A 17,046-nucleotide genomic window follows, 5' to 3' on the forward strand; every position below is an offset into this window, starting at 1 on the left:
TTGAATGCAGCTGTATGCAAAATACATCAAAAGTCAAATTCAAAAGACTTTAGCAATCAAGTTATTATTTCTCTGTTATAAGATCAGAAATTTACAATTCAACTTTTACACTGTATTAATAACTTTACATTGAACATGTTCACATCATATCACTCAATGGTAGGAGAGGGCAACTCTCCTAAAGTGAAATAAATTCTAATATTTTCTCATCATTTATTCTTCAACAGAATTGAAAAATCAAGAGAAGTATTTCCCTCAATAATGATTGCAGTTGAAAACATTCCAAAGGGCAAAGATCTGAACTGGTTGTACTTCTATCAACTTTTGTTCACAACTAAAAACTTGAAACTGGTGCATATAGCCTGTCACAAAAAGGAGACGCATAGTGGATATCAGTGTGACACAAACAGATTTTACAAGAAAGTGTAAACAAGGAACTACACTTTTAGTTTTTTTTCAACAATACTATATCAACAAAGCAAAATGTAACATTTCTTATGTTAAAAATTACTGCAGTCTCAATTGGTCTGTATTCCTATTTTCAGAGCATTTATGTAGAAGACTACACAGGACAATGCCGATCTGACTGATTCCTATTAGCACATTCCAATAACTTGCATTTATCACATGCACAAGCCAAGTTTGTTGTCTCTGGACAAAACATACGGAATTTATTCTCTGGTCGTTCTACGTCATTACAACCCGCGTCTATGTCATCAATTTTTGTTGCGTCGATTTTCCATGTGCTTGTCAATGTAAACAAACAACATGGCGGCCAGCATTTCTCCCACGATCAAAATGTGCCTGACGTGAAAATATCGTGAACATTAGTCATGATTATTAGAGTCTGACAAAATACATCAACTAGGCAAATTTTTGAGTCCTCGTGTTTTAGTTTTGTCGCAAAAAATATACAATTCTTGGCTTGTGCATGTGATAAGTATATTATTCCTTAATATGTTTCTTCATTCAGCTCAGAAAATACTTGTGACATAATGACCACGTCACCACTCGTTGAATATCTAAATAAGAGTTGCAATGTGTGATTGTAACTTTGTCATTTTCTTGAAATGTTCATGAAAAATTTTCTATGAGAAGTCTTTTTGAAAATTGTATGCATAACTGGTCAATTAAATGGTAAAATTTATATCTGTACAAAATAGGATGCTAAAAAATGCTGACAGAGTACGGTAGTTTCTGTTACAGTAGTACTTTTGGTAAACACATCGTTGTGCATCTTCATTGCTTGGTCAACAAGCAATGTTTCTTCATACATTTCAAGTCATTTGCAAACTTCAGGAACATTTCACTAATTTTCTGATTAGGCCAAAGTAAGTAAATTCTTTGTTTTGCGTCCGCGCCCGCCTAGGTTTTTGGAGATTTCTCGGAAAAAAAACACAAATTTTCCTTTCAAAATTTCGCCGTTGGTAGCGCTATTTTGCCGCAAAAACAAGTCATTGCTTTAACTTCACGACGAAACACTCCTTTACGGTAGTCAGATTTCACTAAAGAACCATGCGGTGACGTAAAACAGTACTCTCTACACATTTACCCCTGTCGATACTCGCCGCCTCACGTTCTCGCTGTCTGTTGTGGCTTTGCCTATTGTGGCATTGCCGTCACGATAAGAAATGGATGAAAGCAGGGAAATAATCGAAGTTACAAAACAGGAAACCTTTGCAAGGCAACTTGAAGGCATAGCGAGCATGGTCATTGCTAGCCGCAGTACAGTAGCTCGAGGTTTTGCCTTGGTATTTGGGTCAGACGGCAAAACCATATAGCAAAATCTCGAGCTACTGTACTGCAGCTAGGCCATTGCGAGCAATCGGGACTTGAACAGAGAGAGATTCAGTCCAATCGGACTTGGGTACCACGACTCAGAGAGTAAACTTATAGCAGACGGAAAAATCGGAAAGTGTTGAAGCTTATCGGTCTTTCAGGTTTGCCAAAAATTTGGTTCATTCGTCCATTTTAACTTGAAACAAAAACAAACCAATGATCAGTCCTGTAAACGAAATGCCTTTACGTGTTTTTTTGTTCAGTTTGGGTAAGGGAAAGTATATTAGAATCCCTCTTGTTAAAGCTAAAACTTGTAATAGGTAGCTGCTCTTGAAGGAGGTCACACTTTCTGCATTAATGACATCGGCTTGTAATCTTTTCCAGGTGTCCACAACTCTTGCTGAAAAAGTACTTCCTTGTGTTATAAGTCAAACGGTTAGTTTATGAAGTTTGATATAGTGTCCGCGAGTTCTCGAGTTGGCTGCTAACTCAAATGAAAGGTTAATCTTACAGTGGTCATGGCCTTTGATAATTTTGTAGAGTTGAATCATGTTGCCGCGAATTCTTCTTTGTTCAAGTGTTGTTAAACCAAGCTGTTTATTCTATTTTGATAATTGTAGTGTTTGAGTTCAGGTATTATTTTGTTGCCCTGTGTTGCACTTTTTCTAAGATGTTTATGTCCCTTTGTAGTCATGGTGACCAAGCTTGTACCGCATATTCGAGCTGTGGTCTCATAAGTTGCTCGTAAAGATGAAGAATGACATTTTTGATTTGATCGACATTGATCGTTTGATGAGATCAAGCATTCTGTTTGCCTTTTTGCAAACTTATCACACTTGCTGGAAAGTTTTAAGGTAGGATGAAGTAGAACACCCAAGTCATTTCTTCAGTTGTACGTCCCAGTGAAATATTGTTCATTGAGTATTTATGGAAGGGATTGTTGTAGCCAATATGCATCCACCAGACTGTTCACTCATTTTTTGTAGCTTGTCCAAATCAGCTTGTAGAATTCCAGGATCACTACTAACAATTTCCCAAGGGGTGATATGTCTTGGTATTGTCAGTAAATTTCTCGGGTTCAGAACTAATTTCACTGCCAGTGTGATTGACGTAGATTAGAAAGAGTACTGGTTCAAGAACTGAACCCTGTGGGACACCACTTGTGATGTATTCTCCATTCAGATGATCATCCATTTATGACTACTCGCTGTTTTCTATTTGTCAATCAAGCTTTGACCCACTGTAGAATATTTCCATTTATGCCATGATACTTCATCTTTTCAATCAGTCTGGGTGTGTTACTTTGAAAGTGCAAGGAATATAGATGTGAAGCGTCCACCTAAATTTGGGTCTGATGTGTCTGTGCGTGGAGACTGGCGATTACGAAATGATTTCATTGATTTGATGGAAAGGAAAGGTGCTGGTTTTACGGATTGTCACGAGGAAGCTACAGGGAAGACTTTTGTTAATAATATCGCCAGTGTCTTGTTCTCTCTGATGCCCCATCTTTGTAAAATTGAATGCAGAGGCTACAACTTACCTGTTTCAAAACAGAGGCACCTTTCAGCAAAACTATGACATTCCATCAGAGCATAAACATTACCCAAGAAACTTGAAAGAAACGTGCAAGAACTTGAAGACAAAAGACTGCTTCTGTATACCGTTATAGTGTACCCATTCCTCAAATTGTCCAAGTAATTTGATGAGGCTGTAAAGGTGCTGCGCAATTTTATTGACATGTTGACACTTTGAATGCACAAGAATAAAATCTAGAACTAAAAGAAAAAAAAGCAAACGTCGAAGAATGACTTTATTTTGATCCATTTGTCATGAAAATGCATACAGCGATCATACAGTGTGTCATACTATAACAGGAGTATTCATGTTGTTTGAGAAAAATTGTCCAAAAAAGGCAAACTGATTTTGTGTTATATTTTCTGTGTGTGTTTTTTAACCGCTTACCCGCGTACCTTTTGGGATTTTGAGTGGACGCAAAACAAAGAATTTACTTACTTTGGCCTTATACAAAATAAAGATGTTGAAAACTTTATTTTGCAGATATCTTTAAAATGAGCCCAACAAGCCGTAGATAAGAAAAGTATTGTTGAAAATTGAGTCTGAATATTTTCCCTATGTGCATTCTATCTTCAAAGGAAAACAATGTGTAAAAGTCTTTCACAAGAGCAAGGCTTGATGTACATATCTTTTTTACATTACGTGTTGAAATTATGGAGTAAAATTTTATTTTAACAACCTAACATGGTTTCTTTTGTTATTTTGTCCTTATGTCTACAGCCATAAAACAGTTGATTAATTAATGCAAGTTGATGCAAGCAAAAATTCAGTATACAATTTAAATAGTACCCTTGGTGAAATTTACAATTTTTTAAAATAATATGTATAAATAATTTTCAAATGATCTATTATCTCTGCATTCACTATTTCTTGGCACCCCACCATAAAGATTAAGATAATGTATGCTAAAATCAAACCCTGTGATGGAACAATTGTGTCTACAAGAACATTGTAGAACATCATAACATTTCATTCTTGATCACAGGGTGCTAATAAAAATGCATCATTAGGTTTTGGCAGAAATGGTAAAAACTTAACTTCATAAAGTGGGATTGTATGCAATGGGTATAGGTTACCATACAAATTGGACAAACTTTTACAATATACAATTATTACAAGCATTTGATAAATTAAATGTGTTTGTATTAATGCTACATGGACACATTTGTGTCAGTGCAGAATATTAGAAATTGTAAATCCTTGCTAGCAATACTCACACTTGCATGGTTTCTCACCAGTGTGGATGCGTTGGTGTTTCTGTAGATGACCTGACTGTGTAAACTTCTTCTGACAGTACTCACACTTGTATGGCTTCTCACCAGTGTGAATGCGTTGGTGTCTCTGTAGATTACTTGACTGTGTAAACCTCTTCTGACAGTACTCACACTTGTATGGCTTCTCACCAGTGTGAATGCGTTGGTGTGTCTGTAGAGTACCTGACCGAGTAAACCTCTTCTGACAGTACTCACACTTGTATGGCTTCTCACCAGTGTGAATGCGTTGGTGTGTCTGTAGATCACTTGAGGCTGTAAACCTCTTCTGACAGTACTCACACTTGTATGGCTTCTCACCAGTGTGAATGCGTTGGTGTCTCTGTAGATTACTTGACCGAGTAAACCTCTTCTGACAGTACTCACACTTGTATGGCTTCTCACCAGTGTGAATGCGTTGGTGTGTCTGTAGATCACTTGAGGCTGTAAACCTCTTCTGACAGTACTCACACTTGTATGGCTTCTCACCAGTGTGAATGCGTTGGTGTGTCTGTAGATTACTTGACTGTGTAAACCTCTTCTGACAGTACTCACACTTGTATGGCTTCTCACCAGTGTGAATGCGTTGGTGTTTCTGTAGATGACCTGACTGTGTAAACCTCTTCTGACAGTACTCACACTTGTATGGTTTTTCACCAGTGTGAATGCATTGGTGTGTCTGTAGATCACTTGAGTCTGTAAACCTCTTCTGACAGTACTCACACTTGTATGGCTTATCACCAGTGTGAATGCGTTGGTGTGTCTGTAGATTACTTGACTTTGTAAACCTCTTCTGACAGTACTCACACTTGTATGGCTTCTCACCAGTGTGAATGCGTTGGTGTATCCGTAGAGGACCTGCGGCTGTAAACCTCTTCTGACAGTACTCACACTTGTATGGCTTCTCACCAGTGTGAATGCGTTGGTGTGTCTGTAGACTACTTGACACTGTAAACCTCTTCTGACAGCTAGTACTCACTCACTACTCTGACAGTGACTGCTTATCACCAGTGTGAATGCGTTGGTGTGTCTGTAGATTACTTGACTGTGTAAACCTCTTCTGACAGTACTCACACTTGTATGGCTTCTCAGCAGTGTGAATGCGTTGGTGTGTCTGTAGAGTACCTGACTGAGTAAACCTCTTCTGACAGTACTCACACTTGTATGGCTTCTCACCAGTGTGAATGCGTTGGTGTGTCTGTAGATCACTTGACCGAGTAAACCTCTTCTGACAGTACTCACACTTGTATGGCTTCTCACCAGTGTGAATGCGTTGGTGTTTCTGTAGATCACTTGACTGTGTAAACCTCTTCTGACAGTACTCACACTTGTATGGCTTCTCACCAGTGTGAATGCGTTGGTGTGTCTGTAGACTACTTGACACTGTAAACCTCTTCTGACAGTACTCACACTTGTATGGCTTCTCACCAGTGTGAATGCGTTGGTGTGTCTGTAGATTACTTGACTGTGTAAACCTCTTCTGACAGTACTCACACTTGTATGGCTTCTCACCAGTGTGAATGCGTTGGTGTTTCTGTAGATGACCTGACTGTGTAAACCTCTTCTGACAGTACTCACACTTGTATGTCTTCTCAATAGCATGAATGCGTTTGTTTTTTTGATTATCATGTGAATGTTGAAATGTCTCAGCACAAACTTTATACTTTTGAGGCATAACACCACGTTGCATCTTCAAAACTTTGCAGAGGTCTGGCATTCTGTGTTGCAGGAGTTCATGAAAACCTGTTGAGAATCATAAAAAGTATATATAGTTCATATCTTGTAATGTGTTCTTAATTATTAAAATACAAGTATGACTGAAACTTACATAAAACAGTTAGGGCTTAACCAAAATCTAGGGGAAAATAAACATGCAGGCGTCTTTAATAGTGGGCTTTCCCATTTAGCGAGTTACAGATTTAAATGACCATATTGGAGGACAACATGTTACACTGTATGCATGTAATGCTGTGGTCAGTGGGAAGGGGGATGTAGCACAAAATGATGTGGTGCAAAGCAGCCGCACAAGCGGCCGCGCAAGCGGTCGCGGGGGGAGGTGAGGAGGGGGGTGTCCCCCCTCCTGCCGTTGGAGCTTTTGAAAAATAAAGATTAAAATGGTGTTATTCGGTAGCACTTTGGGGGTATTTTTTTCAGATTTTTTTCGTATAAAAAACTCAAAGAAAAAAAAATCTGAGACAGTATTCTAAAACTCTTATTCAAGTTCACTGATTTCAATGAAGATTACAATTATCGAAAACGAAAAATTAGCGACAGACATATTCACCGGTGTTGTGTTTTAGTGCACTTTTGATTAGATCAAAAGACACACTACTCATACAGTATAGCTATTGACTAGAATTCTACTTTATTAACATAGTCTCATAAGTAAACTTCACGTCATTGGTTACTATTGGATACTTGAGATAGTGTCTCATCCGGTGGCTTCCATCACTCAACACTAGTTAATGTATATAGGGTGAATATACTACAACCGGTGTCCAAATACATAACACACTCACATGTTCTTAGCCTGATATACACCCAGACCAAGCCCTAAAAATAGTTTGATTAGCTTAAGAGGGGAATTATCCAAGCGAACCTCCTAGAAAAACTTCAGTATACTCCGCTGTCCTGGGCCCAATATTTGTTACAGAAAAAATCAGGTTCCCTTAGTCCCCTTCAGGTGGAGTAGTGAAGCATCTGGACCTACAAAGTATGTTGATTTGTGAAACTATTCACTATTGGCAAGATTTCTTCAGCCCTGCCTCTTTTACCCTTGAAAATTTCACTCTTCACATTTTGTCATTGATCTACATCATTAAACTTTTGTATACATTGTCACAGTGCATCATCTTGACACTCAATTTTTTATCATCAAACAGGTATATTAACTATGAATTTATAAATTAATTATAGTTTTTACCTTTTGATGATTTCATATCTTCAAAGTTTGTACTGATTCCTAAATCCTTAGCATATTCTTCTCCATAGAACACAAGCAATTCACAATCCTTGAGTATAGGTTTATAACTTCTGTAGTATATTTGTCCTCTGTATTGAAAAGCTACAAGGTTTTGTTCTATTTCATTTCGAGCACAATTTACAAATCTCATCCAGTTTGCTTTCATTTCATCTTCTCCATCTAGAAAAACACTGTTTCTATTTTCTCCAGAAATCTGAAATAAATAGTACATTCCAATTTTATCTAAGTGACAATTTTAACTTCACACAATCAGCTCAAAACGAAAACTGTAACTACATTGTTGTCCTTTTCAAGCAAGAATGTCCATTGAAAAACAAATATATTGTGATTATAATTACTGGGGCTGAATTCAAAATTTTCACCCTGCATCCAAAATTTGAAACAAGTTATAATGTGAATGAAAAGTTACCTTGACATTTTGTAAATTTGAATGTTATGTACCAGTAATGGTCGAAATTACAGGAGCTATTCAAGAACAGGTTATCAAGATGGAAATTCCTTTTTTTTAAAAATAAGGACATTACATAAATGCTCAATGTATATACTCAAGTACCAAACTACTCTTCACTTCCTACATTGCATTGGTACAAGTGACACAGCTTAAGTAAAGATTGACAAAGCTTTGAAGTTTGACATATTTGCAGGGTGTTCTGGTCACGTTCAACCACAATACACAAAACTCTTTTGATACACTGCAGTCAGAGCTGTTCTAGACATGCATATAGTTTTAGTCTGATTCACATGTTAGGCTGCGTTCACAAAAAACGGTTAGGGGGTGCTGGAGGAATTCAGGGGGGGATTCGAAAATTTTGGGGGTAGTAGAGGGGGGACTTGAAATTTTGCTCTACGTGTAGGGGTGGGGACTTGAAAATTTTATGTTTTACATTTTCCATTCCAAGTTCTTGTAGGTAATTCAATGAAAAATGAATACCATTTTTATGTCATCCAAATGTTGTTGGTCATTAAAATCTAGAACCATTTTGTCACATTTCATGGCTTTTATCTCGAAAAAAATCTGTGATTTGTCGTAAAAAACCAAACTTAAGCCTAGTAACAGGGCAGAAGCTGCAACTGTTGATGACAACCTCTTCTGACAGTACTCACACTTGTATGGTTTTTCACCAGTGTGAATGCGTTGGTGTATCCGTAGAGGACCTGCGGCTGTAAACCTCTTCTGACAGTACTCACACTTGTATGGCTTCTCACCAGTGTGAATGCGGTGGTGTGTCTGTAGACTACTTGACACTGTAAACCTCTTCTGACAGCTAGTACTCACTCACTACTCTGACAGTGACTGCTTAACACCAGTGTGAATGCGTTGGTGTGTCTGTAGATCACTTGAGGCTGTAAACCTCTTCTGACAGTACTCACACTTGTATGGCTTCTCACCAGTGTGAATGCGTTGGTGTATCCGTAGAGGACCTGCGGCTGTAAACCTCTTCTGACAGTACTCACACTTGTATGGCTTCTCACCAGTGTGAATGCGTTGGTGTGTCTGTAGACTACTTGACACTGTAAACCTCTTCTGACAGCTAGTACTCACTCACTACTCTGACAGTGACTGCTTCTCACCAGTGTGAATGCGTTGGTGTGTCTGTAGATCACTTGAGGCTGTAAACCTCTTCTGACAGTACTCACACTTGTATGGCTTCTCACCAGTGTGAATGCGTTGGTGTCTCTGTAGATGACCTGCGGCTGTAAACCTCTTCTGACAGTACTCACACTTGTATGGCTTCTCACCAGTGTGAATGCGTTGGTGTGTCTGTAGATTACTTGACTGTGTAAACTTCTTCTGACAGTACTCACACTTGTATGGCTTCTCAGCAGTGTGAATAAGGTGGTGTCTCTGTAGATTACTTGACTGTGTAAACCTCTTCTGACAGTACTCACACTTGTATGGCTTCTCACCAGTGTGAATGCGTTGGTGTGTCTGTAGATTACTTGACTGTGTAAACCTCTTCTGACAGTACTCACACTTGTATGGCTTCTCACCAGTGTGAATGCGTTGGTGTTTCTGTAGATGACCTGACTGTGTAAACCTCTTAATAGTTGATGATTTAACTGTTGATGATTTTTGCAATATTTCTATGCAATATAACAACTACAGTTTCTTGCTATCTCCCTACAGCATGCTCAACCACACAATATTCAGTTTGTTGACAAAGCCTGCGTATATGATAGTGAGCTGAATACTGGACAATTCAACATGCTGAAGGGAGAACAAGAACACAGTTGTATAAACTGAACAAAAATATTGTCAAAATTATCAAAGTTAATATAGCTACTCCCTGCGGGCAGTGTCACTATCATTTACTGCCTCCTAACTGCAGTGTCACTATCACTGCATACCTGAGCAGTGACAGAGATAGCTCTTACTCTGAGATACATGGTAGTTGAAGAAGAGTTTGAGTCAAATGACGCTCATGACAGTGAAACATACCGGTACTTGTAAACAAGATCAGGCCAGACAGCAACACATGGAAGAACACATGGAAATTTTTGAATTCTGGCATATGAAAATAATCAAATATTAAAGAATAAAGATGGGGTCACCATGCTTGATTTTCTAAATTTTCACATTCTTGTCATAAAAATAATACAAAAATAAAACTTTGAACAGTATAGACTAAATGAAAAAATGTGTGACCAAATGGAATTATTTATTTTTTAACCAAATTTGCAATTATTACACCCAAAATTTCAGAGATTAAAACATTTATTTGATGGAATATCTTAACCTTCCAGTATTGTCAATTTTGAGTAGCATCTAATTCATGTATGTCTTGTACTTTTGAAACAAATTTTGGAAGGTCACTGTGCTCAGTTTTTTACAATACGGCAATTAGCCAGAATTCACAATTTGCCTACTCTCTCATGGTTGTAATTTTGTGTGCTCTTCGGCAGGAGCAATTGACCTGGCCAGAGTTGGACTAATAACTCAAGTTGGCTTTTAGACCAATAATTTGCCTTGGGAATATTACTATACAAAGTGCTATAACAGGGAGTGTTGAACACCTGTGAGCGGAACGGCGCAATACGTATTTATTTTTTCTGCGCTCACATCCTTCACAAATATGCAGGCCTGTGACAGTTGGGGGGGGGGGACTTGAAAAATTTTGACCATATAGAGGGGGGGGGGGGCATTTGAAAATTTTTACGGTACTGAGGGGGGATCTGAAAATAAGATTTCAATCACGATTCCTCCAGCCCCCCCTAATCGTTATTTGTGAACGCAGCCTTAGTTTCAAATCTCTTTACCTGCCATGCATATCCACTATCATATCCCTTTTCAACATTCACTATTTCTCCTTTATACGGACCAAATCTAACACCTTTTGGAAAAGAAGTCTCACACCAGACGCCAAGACCAGCATTTCTTATTCCGGATATTCCAACGCTCAAACCATCTGGTAAACTTGCCCTAGCATTGCTTCCTTCAAAGTTTTCAGGGACAGTTTTATCGTGAATAATTTGAAATGGATGTGTAGGACACTGATCATCCTCAAAGAACGCATTACAGTCTTCACAATCTGTAAATAAAAAAGTACAAATATACATACATGCACATTACAATGTCAATCATTTATTTAACTTCAATTGTACACACTTCTTATTGTTACTTGACTTCTATTTCAATTGCCACATTTATCAAATGTTGAAGTCATGATGATTAAATTAAATTTTTATTCCTTTGTACTCCCTAGGGTAACATTTCTTAATTTATTTCTCTAAACATATTGACATAAGCCCGTTATTTCTTATAATCAATGCCCCTGGTTTATGACCTAAATACTCCTTACCTCTACAATATAAATTTTCAATTAACCAGCCAGACAGCCAACAGTTCATTTGCATGCAACATATCATCATGAGCATAGACCGTTAATATTTGAATACGTCCACCATGCGGTGAATGCACAGAGTTTTTTAGAGGCCGTGGATAATTAAAACACGTGCACGGTAAATGCAACTTCTGTGTTTAGGGGAGGGGGTTTGGTGTATTTCGAGTACTGTGCGCAAAAATCGCACTACAAGTTTTCCTATCGCAACATCTTGCTACGCGTTTTTCTGTATTGCATAATATCGCTAAATTGTTTGACGTGTAGCAGGCCAGTACGGCACAGGCGCTACACCAACATTCTTTTGACATACGGTACATGTGAATCAGTGCATGAGTAAAATAACGTAACAATCATTTTTGATACTCCATTTCATTCTATTGGTTGCATCATTGAGTTGGCACTGAACAGAGATTGATTTTAGAGGGGGTGTGCGACGGTTGGTAGTGTATGCGTGATTTCATAGTGACGTTAATTATCACCGATTGTTGGATGCAGATACAGAATGAGGCTTGGTTGGATTTTCTCACTTCCAAACTTTTGTTTAGGGGAGGGGGGAGGGGAGTTGAGGACAAACGCACTTAGTTTCGTTTACCATGGGCATGTTTCAATTATCCACGGCCCCTTACACCAATGCTTAAAAACATGTTGTGATCTGTCACTTTGCATTAAACCAACAAAAAATAAAATATGAGATATCTAACTTAGTTTTCCTGTGGTAATTACTGGCAGCTCTTTATGAACACAAGAGCAAATCAAATTAAGCGATCTTGCACCACTCAACTATTCAACCAACAGCCAAAAAAAAAAATCAAAATTTTTACATTAAAATACTTGAGGGCGGACATGAAATTTTCACTGGGGATAGATTTTACCCTAAAAATAATGTTGCCAGTAATTAATATTAAAACCTCTTCAGTTTGTAATGATTTTGGACACAAACCACTATATCCACACTAAATAGACGTAATTAATAATGTTTTTCACAGAAAAGACTTTTTTTTTTACATAAGACCAGTAATGACAAGTCTCTATGCTACCAGGCTGGCTGTACCCATTGTGTTTCGCGAACGTCATACAAAAGCCATTAGTATTAGTGGCCATATATTTTTTATTGCAGGTCTGAATATGCAAGGTGTGGTCATGGGCGAGCTGGAAGAGCATGGGGTTATGGACACAGAAATGAGAGACATTGCGACTCGGATGACCAGTAGATTGATAGATTCTAGAAGTTTTAGGACAACTTCAAAGTACTTCGGGGCATTTAAGAAATGGAAAGAACGGGCGGAAAGAAAAAATGTGAGCCCACTATACCTGCTAATGCTATTCATGTAGCATTATACATAACGATGCTTATAGAAAGTAAACAAAGTGTTAGTGTGGTGACTGGTGCAGTATATGGCATCAAATGGGCACATGAAATAACCGGAAACGAGAGTCCAACGTCTCACCCGTTATTACGAACTTAACCGAGGCAAACCTATCCAACGCAAGGATCCGGTAACGCCAGAAATGATGACAGCACCGTGTGTAAAATATGAACATTCTACGGACATAGTAGCAATAAGAGATGCATTGCTATGATAAGATTGGCATTCAAAGCATTTCTACGTTTTGATGAATTAAGTCGTCTGATATGTAGTAACGTTAGGTTTCACAGTGATCATATGATACTCAACATTGAATCAAGTAAAACTGACCAATATAGAAAAGGGAACGAAGTAGCAATAGCCAAGTTGGGAACTGTTGCATGTCCATACGCTAATGTGCAACGCTATATTAGTCTATGTAATATTGTTATTGATAGTAACGAGTTTTTGTTTCAACCATTTTTTCACACACGCAGTGGTATTAAGCGGGTAACTAAGAAGAAACCTTTGAGTTATACCAGGGCCAGGGAAACTATCGTAAACAGATTGAAAGAGGTAGCGGGAGAGAGTTCTATCATAGGGTTACATTCTTTGAGAGCTGGAGGCGCCACAGCTGCGGCCAACGCTCAAGGGAATGACAGATGTTTCAAACATCACAGTCGATGGCGATCTGAGATAGCAAAGGATGGCTACGTGGACGATTCACTGCAATCCCGACTGACGGTTTCCAAAAACTTGGGACTGTCGGGTATCTTTTTGTTTCCCTTTCTTTAATGAAGTCTAGAGCTGCCATCTCTGGCTGATCCATCATTAATGAATGAATGGAGTGGAATGTAATTCATTTATTAGAATGAGAGTATAGAGAAGACATATAATTTCTCGCGGTTCGATAGTATAGAGAGAAATTGATGTCTTTGCGTTACGTGAATTTGACGCGGGGCTATGGAGCTTTAAGTGGGAAGTTAGGAAGTAGATAAACAGTCTAGCCAGACACTTCAGCAGCCTACAGACGGGTTCGTCCAAGTTATCATCAAAAAACAATGTTGCTGTTTTGTTTTATGTATTGAGGGAATGAACAAAAGTGGTGAAGTCCGACACCACCCCGTGGTCCTGTGTTATGCATTGTTTTCGGACACAGGTTTCCAGAGAATTTCCCTTATCTTAGAGGTTTTTTACCTCTGGTTTTTCCTGGACGGCATGCACAGGTGACGCGGGTATTTCATTTCATTTGCTCCCGCACCCTGGTATAATGTGTACTGTATACTTTCCTCTTCTTGTCTGTAATAAAGCTGCCACCTCTGGCTGATCCATGGGAGTCAGTGTCAGAACTAGCTGGTCCCATGGCAAACCAGGCACTGCTGTGTACAGGTGTTGCCAGCCACAGGCCTAACACAAAACCACTGTTTGAGACCCGTTTGTCAAAACCATTGATCGTAAATTTCCTTTAGTTATGTTTAAAAGTTTCTGTATGGATCAATTCATCTTCACATTGACGGCTCTCTTAATCATGCTGTATCACATGTATTCTAATTGTGCGACGTACTTTGAAGCGGGCCAGGTTGGTTGCAGGCTAGGTGTCGGCACTGCTCTCAGTCATGACAGAAAAAGTGTCAATTTTGAAAGCTGTCAGAATCAGTGCTACATATATAGGAAGAGATGCAGCGGAAACAGGATCTCAGAGCCTGAGAGTTATTGTTCCTATGACATACCAAATCAATACATGACCCAACATGACTTTGTAAACGAATTTGTGATTGGCTAATTCATATGAAACATTCTAATGAATAATTAATTAACCCCCATTCATACTTCTGCGTTCTCCAAACACAATCTGCTAGAGCTTCATTTTTGCCTTGGCTCCCAGAGCAGAAATCATGCAGTGGCTCGCGAGAATGATTCTATAGCGTTACACCATTACTAATCCAAAGGTATTTCGTTCACATCACACAAACAGTAGCATCCCCGATAGGACTATAACTCCTTATTTTTTGCCTATTCTCCTGTGCATGTTTCCAATAGCTATATTTTAGCTGACTACCCATGCAACTGTTGTAGATCTTCAATTCTCAAATATAAAAATTCACAAGTGAATTGTCTTATAGAAATCAATCCTGTTTTAATTTACTTTTCTTATTTGTGGATAACTTCATCAGAAATCATCAATACTCACATATGAAGTGGTCATCACGAGGAACTTCAACCTCCCTGTAACTTCTCTTCTCTACTTGTCGTTTAGGATATCTACTAGAAACCTTTTTGTCTGAAACAAAATACCATGTTGTACAATTGAGTGTATTACAGTTATAATTAGCTCTATACCTAGTCTAAAAGCGCAATGCAGATTCTAAATAATAAAAAGCTATGATATCAGTTTGATGAAAGAAAATGCCAAGTAACTGGAGCCAGTGTTTTAATAACTTGCCATTACATGTATGAGGAATATTCTATCTATCACCTGTAGGAATATTGTTGTTGGATGTGAACATTATTTTAGCTATAACATTACATCAGACTCAATATTTGTAGTGGAGAAAATCATGTTGTCCTGTTATCTTTTTCATAAATCAGCGTATATGTGTATAGTGAATAAAATCAATGCACATTCCTCTAGTTAAGTATAATGTCCCTTGGGGACAGACATCCAGACTCTTAAATCTTTTACAATACTGTTAGACTCTTGGGGCCATATTTTGAAGCTAATGGAGTCACAAGCTCATGTTTGTGAACACTGAAGTTTTTCCTGTAGAGTTTACATAGGGATGGCTGCCATTTAAATATCATGAGTTGGTAAATATTTATTAAGTCCTTTTTCCATCACCAACTTTTGGATGCTCCCTCATTTTTTAATCTTGATTGCTAAAGGGAATGGCTTAAGGTTGCCAATGGAAACTTTGAGCCCAAGTTTTAGTTTTTCAATGTCAAGGTGTATTACCTTAAATATGTACTTACCATTGGGAACTATGGTTAATGACATGGCTCCTCTCTTCTTTAGAGTGTGTCTGTGTACATTTTTGTCAGAAGATTGGTCATTTCTGTCCAGTGTTTCATCCTTTTTTTCCTGTGACATAAAATGACTGTGTCAAACTAAAGAAAATCTAACAGAAAAGAGATGCTTTGACCACAGTCGTTCCATCACCAGACTGTGCTTTGACATTTATCTAATCAAGACATTTACTTGCAATCCCTTGGGATAGAATAATATGCAGATGTAGCTGTGGGTTCCATAGGCAAGGAGTTCTATGCTGAGTTTGTGTAACGTGACACTTCTATGGGCTCTCACACCACCGCCCGTGGTGCCGCCCATGGTGAAAGTGGTGAGAGCGCTGCAATACGCTGCACTCACTTTCCAAACTGAAAGGAGCATCTGAAATGATTAAAAATACTGTAAGAGTTGCCGTTTCCTCAACAAATACTTTTATTTAACACTTACATATCTCTCTCGCTGTCCATTTTACGTTAGTTGGCAGTCGCAAAAGAGATGTGAATGTGTTAGAGTAACTGCATGTGTTTCTTTTGAGGAAGTGGAACAGTATTTTTGCTTCATAGGTATTAGTACATCATTTTAGGTGCTCTTCCAAATTTGGATAGTGAGCGCAGCATATTGCAGCATGCTCTCCATTTTTTCTATACGCGTCACCATGGCGGCGGTGTGAAAACCTTAGAAGTATCACAGTACACAAACGCGGCCTTGACCTCCTCGCCTATTGAACCCTAACATAAACTGAAAAGCAAAGAAAACTTCATGATCAATACAATCTAGGAATTGCAGGTCCATAAATGGTTAAGCCTTGTTATATCACAAGATAGAGAAATGGACTGAAGGACCACTAAGTAACAAAGTTAACCCCAGCTGTGTTTGCATGTATTTTTGTATGGTAACTTAAATACATAGAGGAGTAATACTATAGGAGTTCAAGAAAGAATTGAAAATATAGCAGTATTGAAACGTAAGTCCCCCCAGACAGTGTCAGTTGGGACAAAAACATCTAAACTTTGAGGAGGTGGCAAAGAACAATGTTTTTCAGTTCAAAAATAATACATTTACAAAAAGCATGGTTTTGTCTGTATTGTGAAATTATAAATTATGAATTTATATGCACAGATGTTACCATGCAATTACCTGAATGTCCTTGGCTTTCCTTGCTGGGGTTGCTTTTTGCTTGTCAGATGTTGGTTTGAATGGAGCTGAGAAGTTGGCTGAAAGTGATTTTATGTTATATAAATAACCAAGAATTGAAGACTCAATTAAG

At 38.3% G+C, this 17,046-nt stretch overlaps 3 protein-coding genes across 3 annotated transcripts in view; 1 reads left to right on the plus strand and 2 right to left on the minus strand.

Moving 5' to 3' along the window:
- LOC139137694 (DNA fragmentation factor subunit beta-like) overlaps positions 1 to 4,508 on the plus strand; it is a 16,666-nt gene extending 12,158 nt beyond the window's left edge. The window contains exon 6 of the mRNA XM_070705922.1: positions 228 to 4,508. Within this exon, the coding sequence (XP_070562023.1) occupies positions 228 to 429 (202 nt within the window). The 3' untranslated portion in view covers positions 430 to 4,508. The remainder of the gene's footprint in view (positions 1 to 227) is intronic.
- LOC139137692 (zinc finger protein 271-like) overlaps positions 3,565 to 17,046 on the minus strand; it is a 25,842-nt gene continuing 12,360 nt past the window's right edge. Inside the window, 6 exon segments of the mRNA XM_070705920.1 lie at positions 3,565 to 6,347; positions 7,528 to 7,780; positions 10,846 to 11,117; positions 14,967 to 15,056; positions 15,746 to 15,854; positions 16,917 to 16,993. Of these exon segments, the coding sequence (XP_070562021.1) occupies positions 4,558 to 6,347; positions 7,528 to 7,780; positions 10,846 to 11,117; positions 14,967 to 15,056; positions 15,746 to 15,854; positions 16,917 to 16,993 (2,591 nt within the window). The 3' untranslated portion in view covers positions 3,565 to 4,557.
- LOC139137756 (zinc finger protein 235-like) lies at positions 8,726 to 9,975 on the minus strand. The gene is given in 3 exon segments (XM_070706021.1): positions 8,726 to 9,648; positions 9,781 to 9,796; positions 9,937 to 9,975. Coding segments are annotated over 3 exon segments (837 nt in total). The 3' UTR covers positions 8,726 to 8,866.

The sequence above is a fragment of the Ptychodera flava genome, chromosome 7 (assembly GCF_041260155.1).
Source record: "Ptychodera flava strain L36383 chromosome 7, AS_Pfla_20210202, whole genome shotgun sequence".
In the NCBI taxonomy this organism is placed as follows: domain Eukaryota; kingdom Metazoa; phylum Hemichordata; class Enteropneusta; family Ptychoderidae; genus Ptychodera; species Ptychodera flava.